This window comes from Ambystoma mexicanum, chromosome 13 (assembly GCF_040938575.1).
Source record: "Ambystoma mexicanum isolate Mex_15411 chromosome 13, UKY_AmexF1_1, whole genome shotgun sequence".
NCBI classification, from domain to species: domain Eukaryota; kingdom Metazoa; phylum Chordata; class Amphibia; order Caudata; family Ambystomatidae; genus Ambystoma; species Ambystoma mexicanum.
Genome location: NC_090938.1, coordinates 498,946,387 through 498,964,149, shown reverse-complemented (window position 1 = coordinate 498,964,149; position 17,763 = coordinate 498,946,387). Strand labels below are relative to the sequence as shown.

Sequence of the window (17,763 nt, the reverse complement as noted above, 5' to 3'; positions counted from 1 at the left end):
TGTATATGGATATCTTTTCAACTTTTGACTCATTTAGAGGGAATGTAGGGTCCTTTTCTTTAAGAGGACTATCACATGCAGGTTTGGCACTTCCTTTGGTGCAGGAAGTTTTTAGCAGGGATCAGTGTGGGGGGGGCACCCAACAAGTATTATCGGGGGGGGGGGGATTTTCAGATTTCACTGTGGTAATGACAGAACGAGGCGCTCTGACTTCGGTTTGCGTGTATTGTGTAATAGACTCCAGTGTGTGCCATACAAAAATACTGGATCCTATATCAAAAACTGCTTTGCAGTAAAGGATTTATTGGTTGGGCATTGAGAAGACTCATGTCCCACCTTGAGGTATGAATCTTAACCACTCCGTCTCCCTTTCTGTTGGAAACAGTTTAAACTAATTGCTAACAAACCACATTATGGTTCAAATATCTATATTTTAATTTGAGATGTCAAAGCATTGGTGAGTAAATAGTCACATGGGATCTATGTGATTCATGAACATTCAGTGGACCATATAGTACTGATTGATATATTTTATTTATATTGCACTCCTACACAGGTGTTTCAGTACTGTAGTGTCTCAGCTTGTAAAATGCAACTACTCCATAGTTTACAAGACTCTTAACATGGGTGCTGTGATGAATCAAAGGAGTTTGTCCTTTCTCCCCAAAGGGGAGCTCCCGCTGTGAGGATATTGAGGTGAGCCTACTTCGCAATATCCTCCCTAGGTGGTAGAGGCAAGTGGGACCTCACCGGGAGAGACTACCCCTTTGGGGACAAGGTCTTTGTTCCCATGAGGAACTCCCTCAAGCTGGCTGTACTATTGCCTATATGGGATGTTTTAAAATACCAGAAACATGAAGGGCAAGACTGGGACGAAGAAACTCCTAATGGATACAGTTATCATATGAGAAAAGGTTATGTCCCTTTTAAATCTAAATGCCCAATCTACTGGGAAGAGTATGTTAAAGAGCGTACATTCAGAGAGAGACACAAATGAGAAGCAGGAGAGAGAGGATTTCCTATGCAAGCCAGGGAAGGCCTCATATTGCCTTACACCTGGGAAGGACAAGAGCCAGAAAATCAACGAGTTTCAAACTCGCTTGCAATCGCTAGACTGGATGCCAGAATTGCAGCAAACCCAACAGACGGGGAAAGCCGCAGGGCAGAAGCCCAGGAGAAGGTAGTGGTGAGACCATGCGGGCGAATCCGTGGTGGACAGCCGGTACACAGAAAGGCGCTGATGCCACCAGCAGCAGAAGAGCAAACTGTGCGTACAGTTGAGTGCCGGGAGAGAACGAGAGAAAATGAAGAGACTGGCGCCCGTGTGGAGACGCCGTTGGTGATTCCCAAGCCGAGAGCAAGTTCCTGAGAAGTAGATATAAAGTTTGTGAATTGAGAGAAAAGGTTATAGAAAGGCTGGACAATGTGAAAGAGACCAGTACATGAAAACACCCTCAGAGAGGGGGAAAATAACTTGCTATCCTATACAAGAACAATACGGTACTAAAGAGAAAAAAAGACATGGCCCTGATCTTAGATACGTAAGTCGGATACAAAAGCAAGTGATCCAAGATAAGTGTACTGTTATAACACAAGAGTGAAAACCCAACAAAACAGTATATTCGTGAAAGGGCACACTGAGGTCTATTACCAAAATCATAAAGCTAATACGAGTCAGGCAAAAGAGATTCAAGGTGAAGAGTGAACTCAAGATCCCAATTGGGGAATTAAAGAGATTGATACAAGAGGTCACGAGAGACTATTTATGGATTGCATATTAAATACTGGTGCTAAAAGTACCCTCAGAAGAAGGGAGTCTTTCCCCTGGCCTAAGTTAGCATTTTCATAGTGGTAGGGTCAGTTAGGGCAGTTTTTGGACAGTGGAACTATTTCTTTGGACACTCATGACTGACAAACAAGCAGCGTAGTTAGTAAGATAGGCAGGGACCACCATAGTTGTAGGGAAAGTCAGGCCTTATATAGTTACTTGAATGAAAGATTGTACATCATGTCTTCTGAGAGTCTGTATTCTTCTGGCCCGCCACAGTGCTTAAAAGAAAGCTCTCCAAATCTGATTGATGTTTGAGATGTACTGTTAACCAAGGACCATTACTTACTTGGTACATTTAACATCAAACTGCTTTTCAATCAGATTCTTTTACCAAAAGGTTTCAACAAGAATCAGTCTAGTATTGGTTTCTGCTATTCCGTTGAAATATTCAGCATTTTTTTTTCTGGAGCATATTTATTTCTAAAGTAAATACTCTTGATTCTACAGGAAGGCCTTGCCCTCCGTCGGGGTTGAAGACTGAACTTTTCTGCCATCAAGTGTGTGCTATTCAAGAACAGGAAGGTCTTGGCTCTGAACAAAAATGTTTTCATGTCTGCATTTGGAAACCTGTGTCTCAGGATCCCAGATAATCATCTGCCAATCTTGTGTTATAGGTCCAGCTTCCTCCCTGTTTTCCTCCCCCCATTTATGGATCACTCAGTGGGATTTGTTGTCTGTATTCTTTTGGCTTTTAATAGGTGATAAGTACAGTTGTATATAATGTTTCAATATCTACTGCATGATAATTGTGAATTGATTTAAAAATGTTAGACATTTTGTTGTGGGATGTTATTTTGGGCTCTTTTATTGACAATATGAATGGCGGGAGGTAGTTTTGGAATAAGAAAGGATTCGCACATTAAATGATCAGATAACTTAATGCTATAAGGATGCTAACATTCTAATCCACCAAACCAAATTCTGAGAAAAATTGTTGGTTCATAGATTAATAACTGCATGTGAAAAGAAAGCTGACCATTGGAAACATTCTGTCTCTGTAGGCACACAATCACCATTCTTGCACAGAAACCTGACATGATTGACGAACAAAAGGAAAATCCCATCTGGAAATCAATGACTCATAGCACAAGTTTAGTGGAGTCACATTCGGGTGGTTGCAGAGAATGTTGGCAAGGATGAGGGCATTGTCTTCTGTGCTATCCTTGAGGATACTGTCAGCAGTGTTATTTGCTTTATCGTGCAGTGTGAAATTGACTATTATGCAACAATAAAACATCTCTTCTTTTTCTGTCCTCAGTCTGTGTATATACTTTTGACAAGACCAAGCAGTGTATCGGAACCATGACCATAGAGATCGACTTCCTGCAGAAGAAAAGTGTGGATTCCAACCCCTATGACTCTGACAAGATGGCAGGGGAATTTATTCAACAGTTCAACAACCAAGCCTTCTCTGTAGGGCAACAGGTGGGGTCCAAAAGCTTGTGACAATTTTCTCTTGCAACACAAGCAGAATTATTTCTTCCAGATGGTGTAATGAAGAGGAGAATTCTGTTGTCGGATTTTTTTTCTTTTGGTAGGATATGTATATATATATTACAGAACATGACTGACACTAATGCATTTTAAAACCATGGAGTCGCAGTGACAACATCGAGTATAGCATAACTTGTGGGAAATACTGCCATTTTACTTTAAAATCATGCATACTACTAACTGCTACTAAATGTAAGATCCTGTTCTCACCCAGTCCTCAACATACATGGCACACCTGTATATTTTCTTTTCCAAAATAAGGCACATACTACCTACCAATTGTCATCTGTTGAGGTGTTCAACCCAGAATCATCAGCCGCTCATACCACACAGACGAGCAGTACTGTTGTGGTATCTGATTCAAAAATAACTCTAAGATTAAAAACCTATTTTAGGTTATTAGTGAACACAAAGTAAAGTATGTGTTACAACAAAAATAAATGTGTGTTTTTAAAATGTAAGGGTGTTTTTGTTTGTCTTATAATCTTAACAAAGGCAGGAGCAAAATACTCCCAGCTCAATTAATGTAGGGCCATACTCACGGCTTTGATTTTAATCCCCTAATATTGGAAGACCCAGTTAAAGCAAAACTTTAGATATTTTGTGTTCTAAAATTTCCCACAAAATAGGACAAAAATACATAACTTTCTTGTGTATTATAGGGCTTCCCCGCACGGTTCTAAGCCGCTCTGCACACAATCCTAAATTCCTTTATCTTAGGAGGTGGTCTCCTTCCTATGCTTCAGTGTTCTTAACCCATACCAACTTTTGAATTTGCCTCTGTTTATTATGGTTCTCAGCATCACTTTCATGCCTAGAATCAAAAATCATTGCGACTGTAGTGAGGGCTCTAATGCATAATTTGGAGCCACCTGAACAAACTAATGCTGGTTTGCTGGACTTATTCCGTAGTATAATACTGTTAAGATATATCCAGAGTGATGACATCAAGACTGTTGACATTTGTGAGAATATATCTAGGGCTACATCTATAGTGTTCTTTCATGTGAATAGTATCCTAACATAGATCGTTGAGCATGCTGACTGTTTGAATCGACTGGGGTATGAATGCAATGTCTTGGAAGTAGAATATGGCAGGATATGTTGCCAGTCAAGCATGAATGGGAAACGCACACTGAAGTCACACGTAGTGGTGACTTCACTTCTGACCCCAGTGGTGAGTCTACCTCTAACTCTAGTTTGCCAAGAGGCACAGGATTGGAAGACGAACCGTGGGGGAAAGAAGCACATTGGGCATGGCTGGCAAATCTGGTTGCTCAAAATGGAAAAAAGGGATCGTAGCCCCACTGTCCAAGGGCAATCTGCCCAAATGATCTGTTGGAATACTCGTGGCAACCACCATCTCTTTGGGGGAGATGGTCTGATGGAACATATTGGCCAATACTCCATTGTGGCCTTACAGGAGACTTGGCTCACCAATCCTGTTCTTGTGGATGGCTGGCACTTCCTCCAAAAACTGGCCACAAAGGGTGAACTACAGGCACTTCCCAAAGGAGGATTACTACTGGGCATCAAAAAACCCTTGAACCTGGAAGAAGTAGCTACTAACTCTCCAAACATTTTGTGGGTAGAGTATCTGGCCAAGTGGCTCCGAATGGAGACAAGGAAGGAATGTATTATTGCCAACTTCTATGATCCACCCTATAGACTGTCCCATGGGACAGTCTTGGGGGGAAATAAAGATTTTGATTGATGACCAACTGGGACATCTATCGTGTATTATGTGTGGGGACTTCAACTCTAAAATCCCTTCGGCCTTCGAGTCCCTGGAGCAATACCACTTCTCAGCTCCCTTGCCAGAGGATGGTGACCGGCTCTCAAAACACTGCGAACAGGGTTTGGAATGGGCAGGTGTCCTCTGTTCTGCCGGATTTACGATTATTAATGGCTCTTTCCCTTGGTACTCTCCCCATCAGTTTACATGCATTGGGCATAATTTCTGTAACATCTTGGACTATGCTTTTATGGCCAATGCTGCTACTTTGATCATGGATATTGCCATAATGCATGGACTCGAGTGACCATCTGCCCCTTGTCCTTAGCCTGAATATTGCACAGGGGTACTGGGCGTCAATGTTGCACTGAATTGTTTCTCTTGGAACGATCGACGTCTTGAGAGGTTTTGGCTAACATGCAGGCAGCCTTGGTAGCTTTCATCGAGCATTGGCATGTATGGGTGGTTAATAACTCTTTCAATTCACCAGTCTGCCATCAAAGAATTTGGGGATATTATTGCTTTAATCATCGCAGGAACTTTCTCCAAGAGAAACACCAGAGCATGTCAAACTACAAGACCCACCCATAGTCCTTTCTTTGATCAGCTAATTGTTAAGAGGAGAAGGAATCTGCCGCCAACTCTGCGTGAACTGTCAAGAGCTTCCACAGATCGAGTTGTACTTGCATCACGCATTAAGAGTAACAATCATAAATGGTTAAGATGCCTTAGATAACACTTTGAGTGTGCCTATTGGCGATCTTTGGCCGGGCTAGCTCTAGAGAAAGACGCCAAGCAGTTCTAGAGGGCAGTTGAGGGCCATAGCCCAGCGCCACGTGATATCATTGGCTCACAGGAACTGGTTTGGATTGCATTCCTTACTAAGACCCTAGGAAATGGAGGGAATGCATTAGCTATGCCCCATATCCAACGGGATAAATTGCATTACAGCAAGGTCCCTCTTGACATCTTGAAGTTGATCACGGAAAGAAATTCCTCAAGAGCTCTGGGCCCGGATGACATTGGCAGCTCACTCATTAAAAAGGATGCTGTCGATTGGGCCGCTGCACTTGATTAGCTTTATGAATGCAAACTTATTCCATCCATCATTGTACCCATCTGGAAGAAGGGTAGTCATGTGGAGCTGGTTAATTATTGCCTGCTCATGATGCTAGACACCTCGTCAAAGATCTTCTCTCGCTTATTGTTAAATGAGCTATGGAACGGGGCAGGAGGCGCTAACCTTATTCCCTTAAATCACAGGCTTCCAGAGGGGACTAAGTACCACTACCAACTGCCTTGCACTGACATCCGTTATCCAACAGGCATGGGACATTTATGTAAGGGCAGTCTATGTGGCATACATTGATTATAGTGCGACCTTCGACTCTGTGAACAGGGGTCAACTCTGGAAGAAGCGGTCGGATTGGAACATCCCGGCCGGACTGCTTTCAATGATTATCGCTCTCCAGATCTGGCTAGATCAAACTGGGAGGACGTTAGCTTGGATCCCCACTTACCAGGGATTAAAGCAGGGATGAAACTTGGCGCCCCTCCTTTTTAATTTGCATCTAGCTGACATGGGAACCGCATTCAGTAATCCTATCTCGATTGTGCTAAAGCTGGGTACCTCTCCACTGTTGTGGATGGGGTACGCAGATGTTCTAGTGCTGATGGACCTTACTCCGGTTGGCCTGCAGGCTTCCTTGAATTGCCTGAAGACCTTTTTGGATGTCAACTAGGTTTGGAAGAAGAGTATGTGTAATTGGAATAGGTCTTTTTCATAATTTTACAAGGCCGGTTAGATTTTGAGGGTTGGCCTTTGGGTGTAACAAGAGTTTTACTACTCTCCATGGGTGGAAGAGGGAAGATGTTACAATAGGCTATTAGGGCATGGGGAATTGGATGCATCTTCGGGAAGGAAAGGGGGGGCTACTATGTCTCACCCGATGATACCATAAACCTCTCAGAGGTTGTCTTCCCCCATGTGATCGTCCCTTATATAGCCACCCCCATGGTCAGGATCAGGTAGCAGCTGCCGTCCCCTGGCCACATGGGAGGAGGTCACTGCCGGCAAAGGAGTAATGATATCATCAAATTCATCACATCACAACATCATAACAATCCCTGTTGCCTCAGTAATAGTTCTTCGTTCAATCCTCTCAATGGTTAGGTGATTGCCTCCAAATCCAAACATTTGATGTCTAGGACAGTCATTCTTATGTTCCATATCCCAGTGTAGCGCGATGCGATACTTGGTATCCTATTCTTTTACTGCTCTTGCATGCTCTGTGGTGGGTCAGAAGGAGGATGTGGACTCTTCTGAGACAGTCTTAAACTGCTCTTTATTAAAGAAAAGATGATGCCTAGCTGTCACTACTTCTATGGGGTGTTCCCTAGCTAATACATTAGCTAAGGTGCTTGTCATTCATCAGTGAATGTCTTAAAAGAATCTTTGCACCATCCAAACTAACGTTAACTGATCCTACCACTATTGGAACAACTAAGGACAGGAGAATTACTCTCTTCTCCTGGGTTTTCCTTATTGCAGTCTTTGGTTCAATAACTGATTCTCAAATGGTCTCTCGTGACTTCTTTGATCAGCTTATATAGATCTCTCTACACTTTGTTGTGATTGGGCTTCTCTTAACATTGGAGTTTGAGTCTTGACTAATATCTCTATTCTTGTGAGTGGTTTTCTCACTCGCCTCTCTTGGAGCTTTGTTTTCCTTGCTGAGACTTTCTTTGTTTAAATTGTAGTGAGTAGGAGTACTCGGATAACAGTTGTCCTTCATTTTCCTTGGGTGTATTGTTATCTTTTCTATGTCTTGATTAAGACTGGTTTGAGGTTTCTCATAATGATTCTTATTCACTTCGCTTGTTTACTCTGTTATCTCTTTATCCTGACTTAGAGGAATATGAATACACTTATGATTCCCATCCATTTCACTTGCTTTCATTGCTATAGTCTCTTTACTGTGACTCTGAGGAATCTGAGGGCATCCTCACTTCGCCCAATATATCCTCCCCCCTGGTGACCGGGGAAAGATCATCGCTATTGGATCCTGGCCCAGGGGTGGCTACGCAAGGGAGATCACCTACAGGGAGAAGATGAGGTAGTCTTAAATGAGACATGGTTTCCCCCTTTTCCCTCTTGAACTGTCCCCTCAATCCCCCAGACCTTTATGGGATACTGTAGGTCAGATCCCTATTTTCCCATTGGCATTCACTCATGGACACACCACTTTAGTACTGGGACAAGGAAGAAGCAACAAAAAGAGACGAAAGAATCTAGAACCAACAATGTACGGTCTAGTAGTCAGAGAACCAATCATCTAGGCAGGATGTTTAAATACCTGCAATGCGGGAAGGAGGGGGACATTGTTGGCTTTGGCTGTGGATGCAAAAAGACCAAATCTCACTTGGAAGCCATGCAGAGAGAAGATGAGTGCCAGTGTGGTGGAGCAAGGAGGCTCACTGATGAGAGCCGCAGCAGGCTGCATGGACGCCGAGAGCAGAGGAGAAGCTCTGGGGAATTTGCAGGTTCAGGCAAGCTGGACGAGGCTTATCAGATCTCTTACCCGAGACACTGGGAGAAGTGGCGACCGTGGAAGCCAGAGGGAGCCGAAGGAAGCGAAAACAAAGCAGACTCCACCGTAGCTGGTGCTAATGTTCACCGTGAGAGAAACCAAAGGTGCCAGAAGAGAGCAGTGAGTCCTGTGAAGTAGGAAAAGGAAACTAGGGCATATTAGAGGCGTCCTCTGTGTGTAAAGAAATGGCAGAAAGTAGAAAAGCCTTAACCTGGCAGGGAAAGAAACCATTTTAACTTGGGAGAGCCATATCCCGATAAACTGAAGCAAATTAAAGATGCAAAAGCCATTTCAAGTAGAAATAAGTACTTTTTGAATACCGAGCCAATTGCTTACTTTCATTCGGAATACTCATCTGGTATGGTATGGTAGTGTTTATTTATAAAGCGCCTACACACAGGCAAGTATTTCAAAGCGCTCAAGGAGGGTGGGAACATGGGGGGAAAAAACTGTCGCTCAGAGCCCTTGAATTTCTGAAGCAATAATGCTCTGCACAGGCAGATTAAGTGTATATGGTACATTTAACAGTTCAGATACAACAAATGGGCCTGTCAGCGATTTTGTGGTTTTTTCAAGTGCACATTAAGGGGTAAGACAAGGAAGGACAGAAAGATCTACAGGCAGAGCTGTAGTCCAAGTGCCAAGTGCAGTGAGTGGTGGGGTGCAGGGCCCTGAGGCAAGTGCAGAAGGACTGGCAGGGGTGCCTGGGACTTGTGAGACTCTGGGGTACACCAGGCGGCCAGTCAGTGAGCTGTATGGAAGGAGGGAGAGAGGGAAGAACAGAGAGCTAGGTTAGCAGGGTGAGAGAGAAGGAAGCGAAGAAGAGGAAGGTCTTGAGGAGTTTCGGGAACTTAAGAATATCAGGCTCAAGACGGAGGGTGTCAGGGAGGCTGTTCCAGAGGGAGGCGCCTGCTGAGGAAAGGGATCTCCCTCCAAATCTCTTCTTGGAGAACCTGCTCACTCGCAGAAGGTTGGAGGTAAAGCATGCATGAAAGCAGTTTGTGTGGAGACTTATGAAGATCCAGGAACTGTGTACTTTGAGAGAACAAGTATTGGCCAGAGCCATATGAACTATATCACGGAATTGTGTGATTTTAAGAGAAACAAGTATTGGCAAAGGCCACAAGAATATGGAAAAGTGCAATATGTGCATAGTGGCTAACAAGTAAAAGTAAAGCATCAAGAGGATGTGAAATGAGCCTGAACTGAATCCCACTGTAAAACAAACAGTGGCAATGTGCAGGTGAAGGAGGAACCAGTTTGATGTGTCGTTTCCGTGACCTTTAATGGGTGGACTGTGTGGTCCAACAGCTGCGCTTAGACTGAGGACACCCACCTATGGAAAAGCCAACTGAAATACCTGCAACACAGCTTGTGGGTGAATTTGAAGGAAACCTAGTGTGACCTGGAACTGAGGATTTCAAATGTATGGAATTGTTGAAAGAATTGAAGTCTTGGGGAAGGAAGACCCCTTTTGTTTTGTGACCCATCTTGAATCGTGGGGGAAGGGAGATCCTTTCCAACCCAGAGCTGGAAGAAGCTTGGAACTTTTATTTGAACACTTATGATTTTGAAGCTGACATCCCTATACATTATATACAAATAGATGTGAGGGCAAGTATAGGTTTTTGACACACTGACATTTACTTTGGACATCCTGAGATAGACTATCCTTAATTTTGTTTAGGTAGGGGAAATCCAACCTTAGTATAGGGCAAGTTAAGAATGAAACATCAGACGGGTTACTTCACTGCCCCCTTTGTTTATCTACAGTCCTGCAATCCTCTTCTGTTGCTGTGGCATGTCTGCCACTCTTCCTTATTCAGTATAAGCCCACCAATTCTCTGGTTTCTGGTCTCTTCCCACGGCTCTCCTGTAATGTGAGAAAAGCAACAATGGGTCAGGAGTTGTGCCGGCCTTTATAGGCCTCCTCAATTGTTCCACCTATCACAGCCCTCCTTGTGGGGAGGCATCGGGGTTGGTTGAATACGAGGCCTGCCCCCTGGCGCCTTGGTGTCCCTGCTGTTTATGCCGCCAGGGAGGCGTTGTGTGCCCAGTGTCCAGGATCTGGAGGCAATGCGGTAAGAATGTGGCCTCCGCATGAGTATTCCGTCAGCCTCCACGTTGTTGCGCCTGACTTCATGTGGGCACCGGGAGTTCGGGGGGGGGGTACTGTGCAACTAAGAGCTGTGACAAATCACAGGAACTTGTCGCTTCTCCCCAAGGGGGAGACTCCCCCACACCCCATGAGGCGAGTCCGCTCCACGACACCGTCTGTGCGGGTCGTGGCAGGCAGGACCTCACCGGGAGAGACTCCCTGTGCGCACAAAGACTCCCGTTCCTATGTGGAACTCCCTAAAGATTCTTCCAAGATTCTCTCTTCAGACATTCTACCAGGATCCATACGAAGAAGGAACATGCGTTATTTTACAATTGAAAATGTGGATGTCCCTTTAAATAGCAAATACCATTTAACTGGGACAAGGAGGAGAAGGGAAGAGGGCGAGACATAGCAGAACGCAGAGGGAGAGCGATACAGAGCTATGCTTGGGAAAGCCCAGGACTCCATCCCAACGAGAAGAGGTGGCGACTGGGACCTCCAGAGAACCCGTGAGTTTCAAACCGATTGGCAAGCCAAGAGAGATTCTGGAAGCGTCACGCCCTGGAAACCGAAGAGTAAGAAAAGGAGCGAGTGGCGGCGTGACCATAAAGCAACCGTGGTGGACTGGTGGTCCTGGCAACGGTGCTTAGAGTATGCCGCTGGAGCGGCAAATTGCCTAGGTACACTGGGTACCGAAAAGCCCTCCAAGACGAATTTGCAAAAGACGAGAAACCGAGAAGAGACCAGAAGTCGGTCAAGTGAAGAAGGGAATACAACACAAATGAAAAAAGCTCCCAGTGACATTATCCCTTTAGTTGATAGGTAATGGGCAAGCGGGAGGCCCGGGAGGGACGAGGGGAATCGTTATTTGAACATTCATACTTGTCTCAGTCACAATAACGAGACTAGTGAAAGCAAGTGAAGGAGAATCAGTACAAAAGTATTCGTACTCATCTCAGTCATGTGAAGGCATCATGAAGTAGACCCAGACAACTGAACTCAAGTTTACTCTTTGTTCTTTTATTAAATAAAGGAACAAGTGATCCTTTTTTTTTTTTTTTTTAGTCCCGACTATCATTTACTTCACAATGATAATGTGTTGCTTTGCCAATAGTTCTTTATATTTCCTTTTGTTTATCAAACGTGTGTGGACAAATATTAGTGTCCACATTTATGATTACCCTTGGGTAGTGATGTTATCCATGATGGTATGTCCAAAGTAGTTGTAGTGGTTTTAAATAAGTGGGACACATTTTTTTACTGATTGTCTGTGATCTCTGATGGTTAGAAGTGGTTTGTCCGATGGACAAACATCTAAGTCTCTGTTTTGAATACATTCCAGTGTTTTTTCAATATTCCAGTTACCTTTTTTATGACCGTACTATGTGTTTCAAATCAGATCTTGTTACATCTTGTTTTTATTTTGTCTTGCATTTTCAGAGGGTTTATTCTCTGTACTGTTTTGGCTTTCTTAAATGCATCATCAATGTCCTTTTTCATATAGCCTCTTGCCCTGAGTTTTTCTGGTGCAATGGCAGCTAATTTTTCAAATTCTGTGTTGGTACTACAATTTCTCTTAATTCTCAGAAATTCTCCATAGGGTATATTTTGTAATATGCTGAGGATGATTGCTTTTGATATGAAGGATACTACGCCCTGATGTTGGTTTAATATATAGAGTGATTGAATCAGCCTGACTTGTATGTAAGTTCTAAGTCCAAAAAGGCTATTCGTTCTCCATTTGGATTCATTGTGAGCTGAATATTATAGTTAAGGTTGTTGAGATAGGTATATGTTGCTGTAGCTTGGATTCAAAGGGATTGTGTCCTTCCATGTATTCCTGATCTTTGATATACAATATCCAGCTTCAGCTGCTTCGGAAAAATGTTTTTGGCAGAGGGTGCTGTGCGTCGATGCAGTCGACTTGATGTCCCTAGAGGGCCTCTGTCTTGAGGATGATGTCATTGAAGGTAAATATAGCCGTGCAGCGCCAGTTGGCTTCAGTTCTGTTTTTCCGTGTAAGGTAACGCTTCAAGAAACTACGGCGTGCTTCCTTTGTTCTTCGCGATAATGTCTTCTTCCACGACACCTACTACCACGAAGACCTGGTTCAAGAAGTGTTGACATTGTGATTCTAAGAAGCTGGTGAGCACGCAGATGCTTCATATAGACGGCTAATGTCTAAAGCTGTGGACTATATGGGGAGGAGTAGTCCTACCCTCCGCTTTGAACAGGATGATATGATGGACATCCTTGATAAGTGTCCGCAAATGGATCCTATTTTACCATTTCATATAGTTCTCCAAAAAAAGGTGGCAGCAAATTGGGAGACGCCAGATACTAATCCGGCAGTAAACAAAAACCTGATAAAAAAATACCACCCTTCCAGTAGTGACCCGAACTACCTGTCTAAACACACCCCTCTAGAGTCTGGTGGTACAGGCAGCTACTGCAACTTTCAAGCAGGCAGCTTACCCAACTATTTCTCCAGATAGGGCTGACAAGAGAGTAGATGGATCGGCAAGAAAAGTATTTTCTGCAGGGAGCATGGCTCTTAAATCAGCCAACTCCACATGTGCCCTTGCAAAATTCTCATTCACTCTATGATACTGTATTTCCATGGCAGCAGAGCACATTCCCGAGGGGGAGGAAAAAGATGGGTTCTTGGCTATTTTTAGAGACGGCAAGGAAGCCATGTGTGAGTCTCTTCAATCGGGTCTGTATTCTGCTGATGGCATCAGCGGAATCCAGAGCAGATTTGCGTGGTTGAGGACGTTGGTATTTGTGCCAGATGTGCAATCCAGACTCCTCAACATGCCTTTTGATGGGTCTCACCTTTTTGGCAACAAGGCTGACAAAAGCCTTGAGAAGTTGCAGACCTCAAAGGCGGCAGCCAAATCCTTAGGTGCCGCTATTCGGCAGCCTCAGCCTTTTCGCCCTAGTGGACACCTTGGAGGGGTAGATCTTTTCACTACTACTCAGTTGGAACAGCGAGCGAATGGCTGGTTAAAGAGGCCAAAGAAGATTCCCTCATGGTGAACAAGGGAGAGGTGCAAAGCCCACTCACGCAGGGGCATCCTTACCAACAGCCACTGCATCAGCCACCTCAAGACCTCTCGGAGGGTGTGAGTCACAAAACACCAGTGGGAGGCAGACTGTCTCAGCATCTGAAAAATGGCAAGACATTACTTCGGATGCTTGGGCATTGGAAACCAAAGCCCACGGTTACTGCCTTCCTTCCTTTCATTCAGAGACTTCAGAACCATCTACCTGGGAGCAACTCTTTGAGGGTTCTAGATCCGCTCCTTGTGCAGGAAATGTTGACCCTGCTAGAGAACGGTGCTATAGAACCGGTGCCTGTAGCGGAGAGGAACAAGGGATGGTACATTCCATGTTTCCTAATACCCAAGAAGGGCGGAGGACTGAGACCCATCTTGGACTTGAGATACTTGAACAAGTTCCTCAGGAAGGACAAGTTCAAGATGGTCACACTTTCTCAGAACCTTCAGGCTCTCCAACTCCAGGGTTAGATGGTGTCATCGGACCTTCAGGATGCTTATTTTCATGTGCCAATCCATCTCAAGCACAGAAAATACTTAATGTTTGCCATTGGCGGTTCACATGATCAGTTTAGAGTTCTGCCATTTGGGCTAACCTGCACCCCGAGGGTTTGAACCAAACTGATGGCCTTTGTGGCAGCGAGTCTCAGAAGAGGGGGGATTCACGTCTACCCCTGCCTAGACACTTGGCTGATCAGGGTGTGTTCTCCCAAACAAGTCCTGGATCATCTCAACGTCACCTGCCACTCTTCACAGACTGGGCTTCTACCTCAATTACAAGAAGTCCCATATGACACCTTCTCAAAAGCTACAGTTCATCGGAGCTGTACTGAATACATCCTTGGGAAAGAGCTCGCCACCCGAGGTGCGGGCTCAAGACATTCTACAGTTGGTCTCCAAATTTCAAGGTGCCCAGCGTCTCACAGCCTTTGTTTTTATTTTGAGGTTGCTCGGCCTCATGGCATCCTGATTTTTTGTGGTGCCAGAGTCTTCTCTGAGAATGAGATCCCTTCAATGGGCCCTCAGGACACAATGGCCCCAGTTCCCAGGAAACATGTCAGACCTACTTAAAGTTCCAAGCAGGGTCACACAGGATCTCCTGTGGTGGACCTGCGAGGACAACATTCTGAATGGAGAACCTTTTTGGCAACCATGGCTGGAGATAACAGTGGTGACAGACGCCTCACTCACAGATGGGGAGCCCACACCAACGATCTGAAAATCAGTAGTCGTCGGTCTCCATCGGAGTCCAAACTACATATCACTCTTTTGGAGCTGAGGGCAATCTGACTTGCGATGAAGGCTTTTCTGCCCTCTGTACGTGGAAATAATGTCTTGATAATGACGGACAATACAGTGGCCATGTACTACCTCAACAAAAGAGGTGGTGTAGGGTCACTACCACTGTGCAGAGAGGCTATGCAGCTGTGGTACTGGGCAATTCAAGAAGGAATATCTCTATCGGCAGTTCACCTAGCCGGAGAAGAGAACACGGCAGCGGATGCTCTGAGCAGGCAGAGCAGTCTCCCATGAGTGGGAACTAGCTCAGCAAGTCCTTCAAGAGATCTTCACCCTTTGGGGAACCCCACAAGTGGATCTGTTTGCAACCAGTGTCAACCGGAAATGCGAACTGTACTGCCCCAGGGAATTACCCCTAAGACGAGCTCTAGGAGACGTGCTTGTAGTGGACTGGGATTTTCCACTCCTGTGTGCGTTTTCTCCAGTCCTCGTCCTTCCTCATGTGATCAGGAGGTTGAGAAAAGTCCGGGAAACAAATGATCCTAATTGCCTCGGATTGGGCCAAGAAGACTTGGTACCCGGACCTTCTGGACATGTCCATCTGCCCGCAATACGTCTTCCACTAAGAGAGGACCTTCTCTCGTGAGAGGAGGGTCGGGTTCTCCATCCAGAGGTCAAGACACTCAGACTTCATGCATGGTTTCTGAAAGGCTGAGATACAAGGATTCCGACCTCCCGGATGACGTAATGGAGATTTTGCTTTCGCCCAGAAGGCCAGCAACAAAGTCCTTGTACCGTTGCCGTTAGAACAAATTCTGCAGCTGGTGCAAAGACAAGAATGTAGACCCTTTTCTATGCAAAACACCGAAAGTGTTATCTTTTCTATTAGCCTTAGCCAGTCTGTGGTTCCAGGTTGGAACTATTAAGGGCTATTTGGCAGCGCTATCCATCTTTAAGCGCTCGTCAGAAGAATGTTCATATTTCAAAATCCCACTGGTGACACAATTTCTAAAGGGACTCTGCAATGTATTCCCCCATTTCCTTTCCAGGTTCCGGTTTGGGACCTTAATCTGGTACTAACATTTCTAATGTGTGCACCCTTTGAACCTTTACATTCATGTCCGTTGAGGTTGTTAACATTTAAAACCATCCTCTTAGTAGCATTAACCTCATCCCGTAGAATGAGTGAATTGCAGGCACTTTCATCCAAGCCACCCTTTACTATCTTCCACAAGGATAGGGTTGTTCTGAGGGTTATGCCTTCATGTTTACCCAAAATAATTTCTGATTTTCATGTAGGGTAGAAAATGGTATTGCCCACTTTCTATCCTCCACCTCATCCTGGCAAAGAAGAGGAGAGATTACATAGACTGGATCCGTGCAGAGCTCTGAGATTTTACATATCTAGGGTATCCAAACTTCATATTGACCATCAGCTTTTTATAGGCTATACAGGTCACAAACTGGGTCAGGCTGTGACAAAACAGACCTTTTCCAGGTGTAACATTCTGTCCATTTCTGAATGCTACAGACTAGCCGGCAAGGATCCTCCGGAAGGATCAAGGGCCCTTTCCACCAGGGGCATGGCTACCTCTACAGCCATTCAAAGGGGTGTACTGAACAAAGATATTTGAGGCAGCTACGTGGTCTACTATTCACACGTTCACAAAACATTACTGCCTTGTGTCTTCCCTCGGTCAGCATGAAAACTTTGGAAAAGTTGTCTTCCATTTGGTTCATGAAAACCATTGAAAACTAAATTCATACTCCCTCCACCAAATTAAACACTGCTCTGGGAGTCTATCAAAGATGAGTAATTCATGGGCGGACACAATCCATTTGAAGAACAAGTTAGTTACACCTGGTAACCTTATGTTGACTGGATGTTCCTCCCGCGTAGTCCTCTTTGCCTTCCCAGCCTACCCCACAGTAGAGTTTCCTGTTCTATCACTACTTTTGCTCCTTCAAAGTTTAGTATGGTCAAACCCGTGGTTATGCAGGTAGTTTCTACTGGAAGAAAAATAGAACTGGAGCCAACGGGAGCTGCGCTTGCTATATATGCCTCTGATGACCTCATCCTCGAGACAGAGGCCCTTGAGGGACATCGAGTCGACTGCATCGAAGCACAGCACGCTCTAACGAAAAAACTATTCCGAAGCAGCTGAAACTGGAGATCGTATATCAAAGATGAGGAATACGTGGGAGGAACATCCAGTCAAAAGAACGTTACCAAGGGTAAGTAACTTGTTCTTCATCGCCTCTCCAAATCAATCAAATGTCAGCAAATCGACCCCAGTAAAAGATGTTATCAAATGTGAATACGGGATGGGACATTGCATGTTCAATTTCAAAAGGCCCCATGAAGAGATTTGTATATTTGGGTCCCATTGTTTTGAATATCAGACCTTTAAAGCAGAAAATGTTGTGTTAATGTGAATTGATGCATGTGTGGCAAGCCAGCAGTAGGACTTGGACTCTGGGACATCATGTTCATGGATCTTTATTATCTTCTTTTACAATTAGTCTGACCACTTGGCCAGCTTCAAAGAAAATAACAAAAATAATGATAATTAACTCTAGGTGACAAAAGTTCTGTATTCTGAAACTCAAATGTTCAAGGAAAGGGTGTTCTTGTCAGACTGAATCAAACATGAAGTCCCAAGCCCAAATCCTATTCTAGCCTACTACATTTATAGAAACTCTAATACGCATAA

General features: G+C 44.6%; 1 protein-coding gene across 3 annotated transcripts in view; it reads left to right on the top strand.

The window, feature by feature from the left end:
* NSF (N-ethylmaleimide sensitive factor, vesicle fusing ATPase) overlaps nt 1-17,763 on the top strand; it is a 1,025,749-nt gene that overhangs the window by 367,019 nt on the left and 640,967 nt on the right. For all 3 annotated transcript variants that reach the window (XM_069634162.1, XM_069634161.1, XM_069634163.1), the window contains one exon: nt 3,090-3,256. In XM_069634162.1, the coding sequence (XP_069490263.1) occupies nt 3,090-3,256 (167 nt within the window). The remainder of the gene's footprint in view (nt 1-3,089; nt 3,257-17,763) is intronic.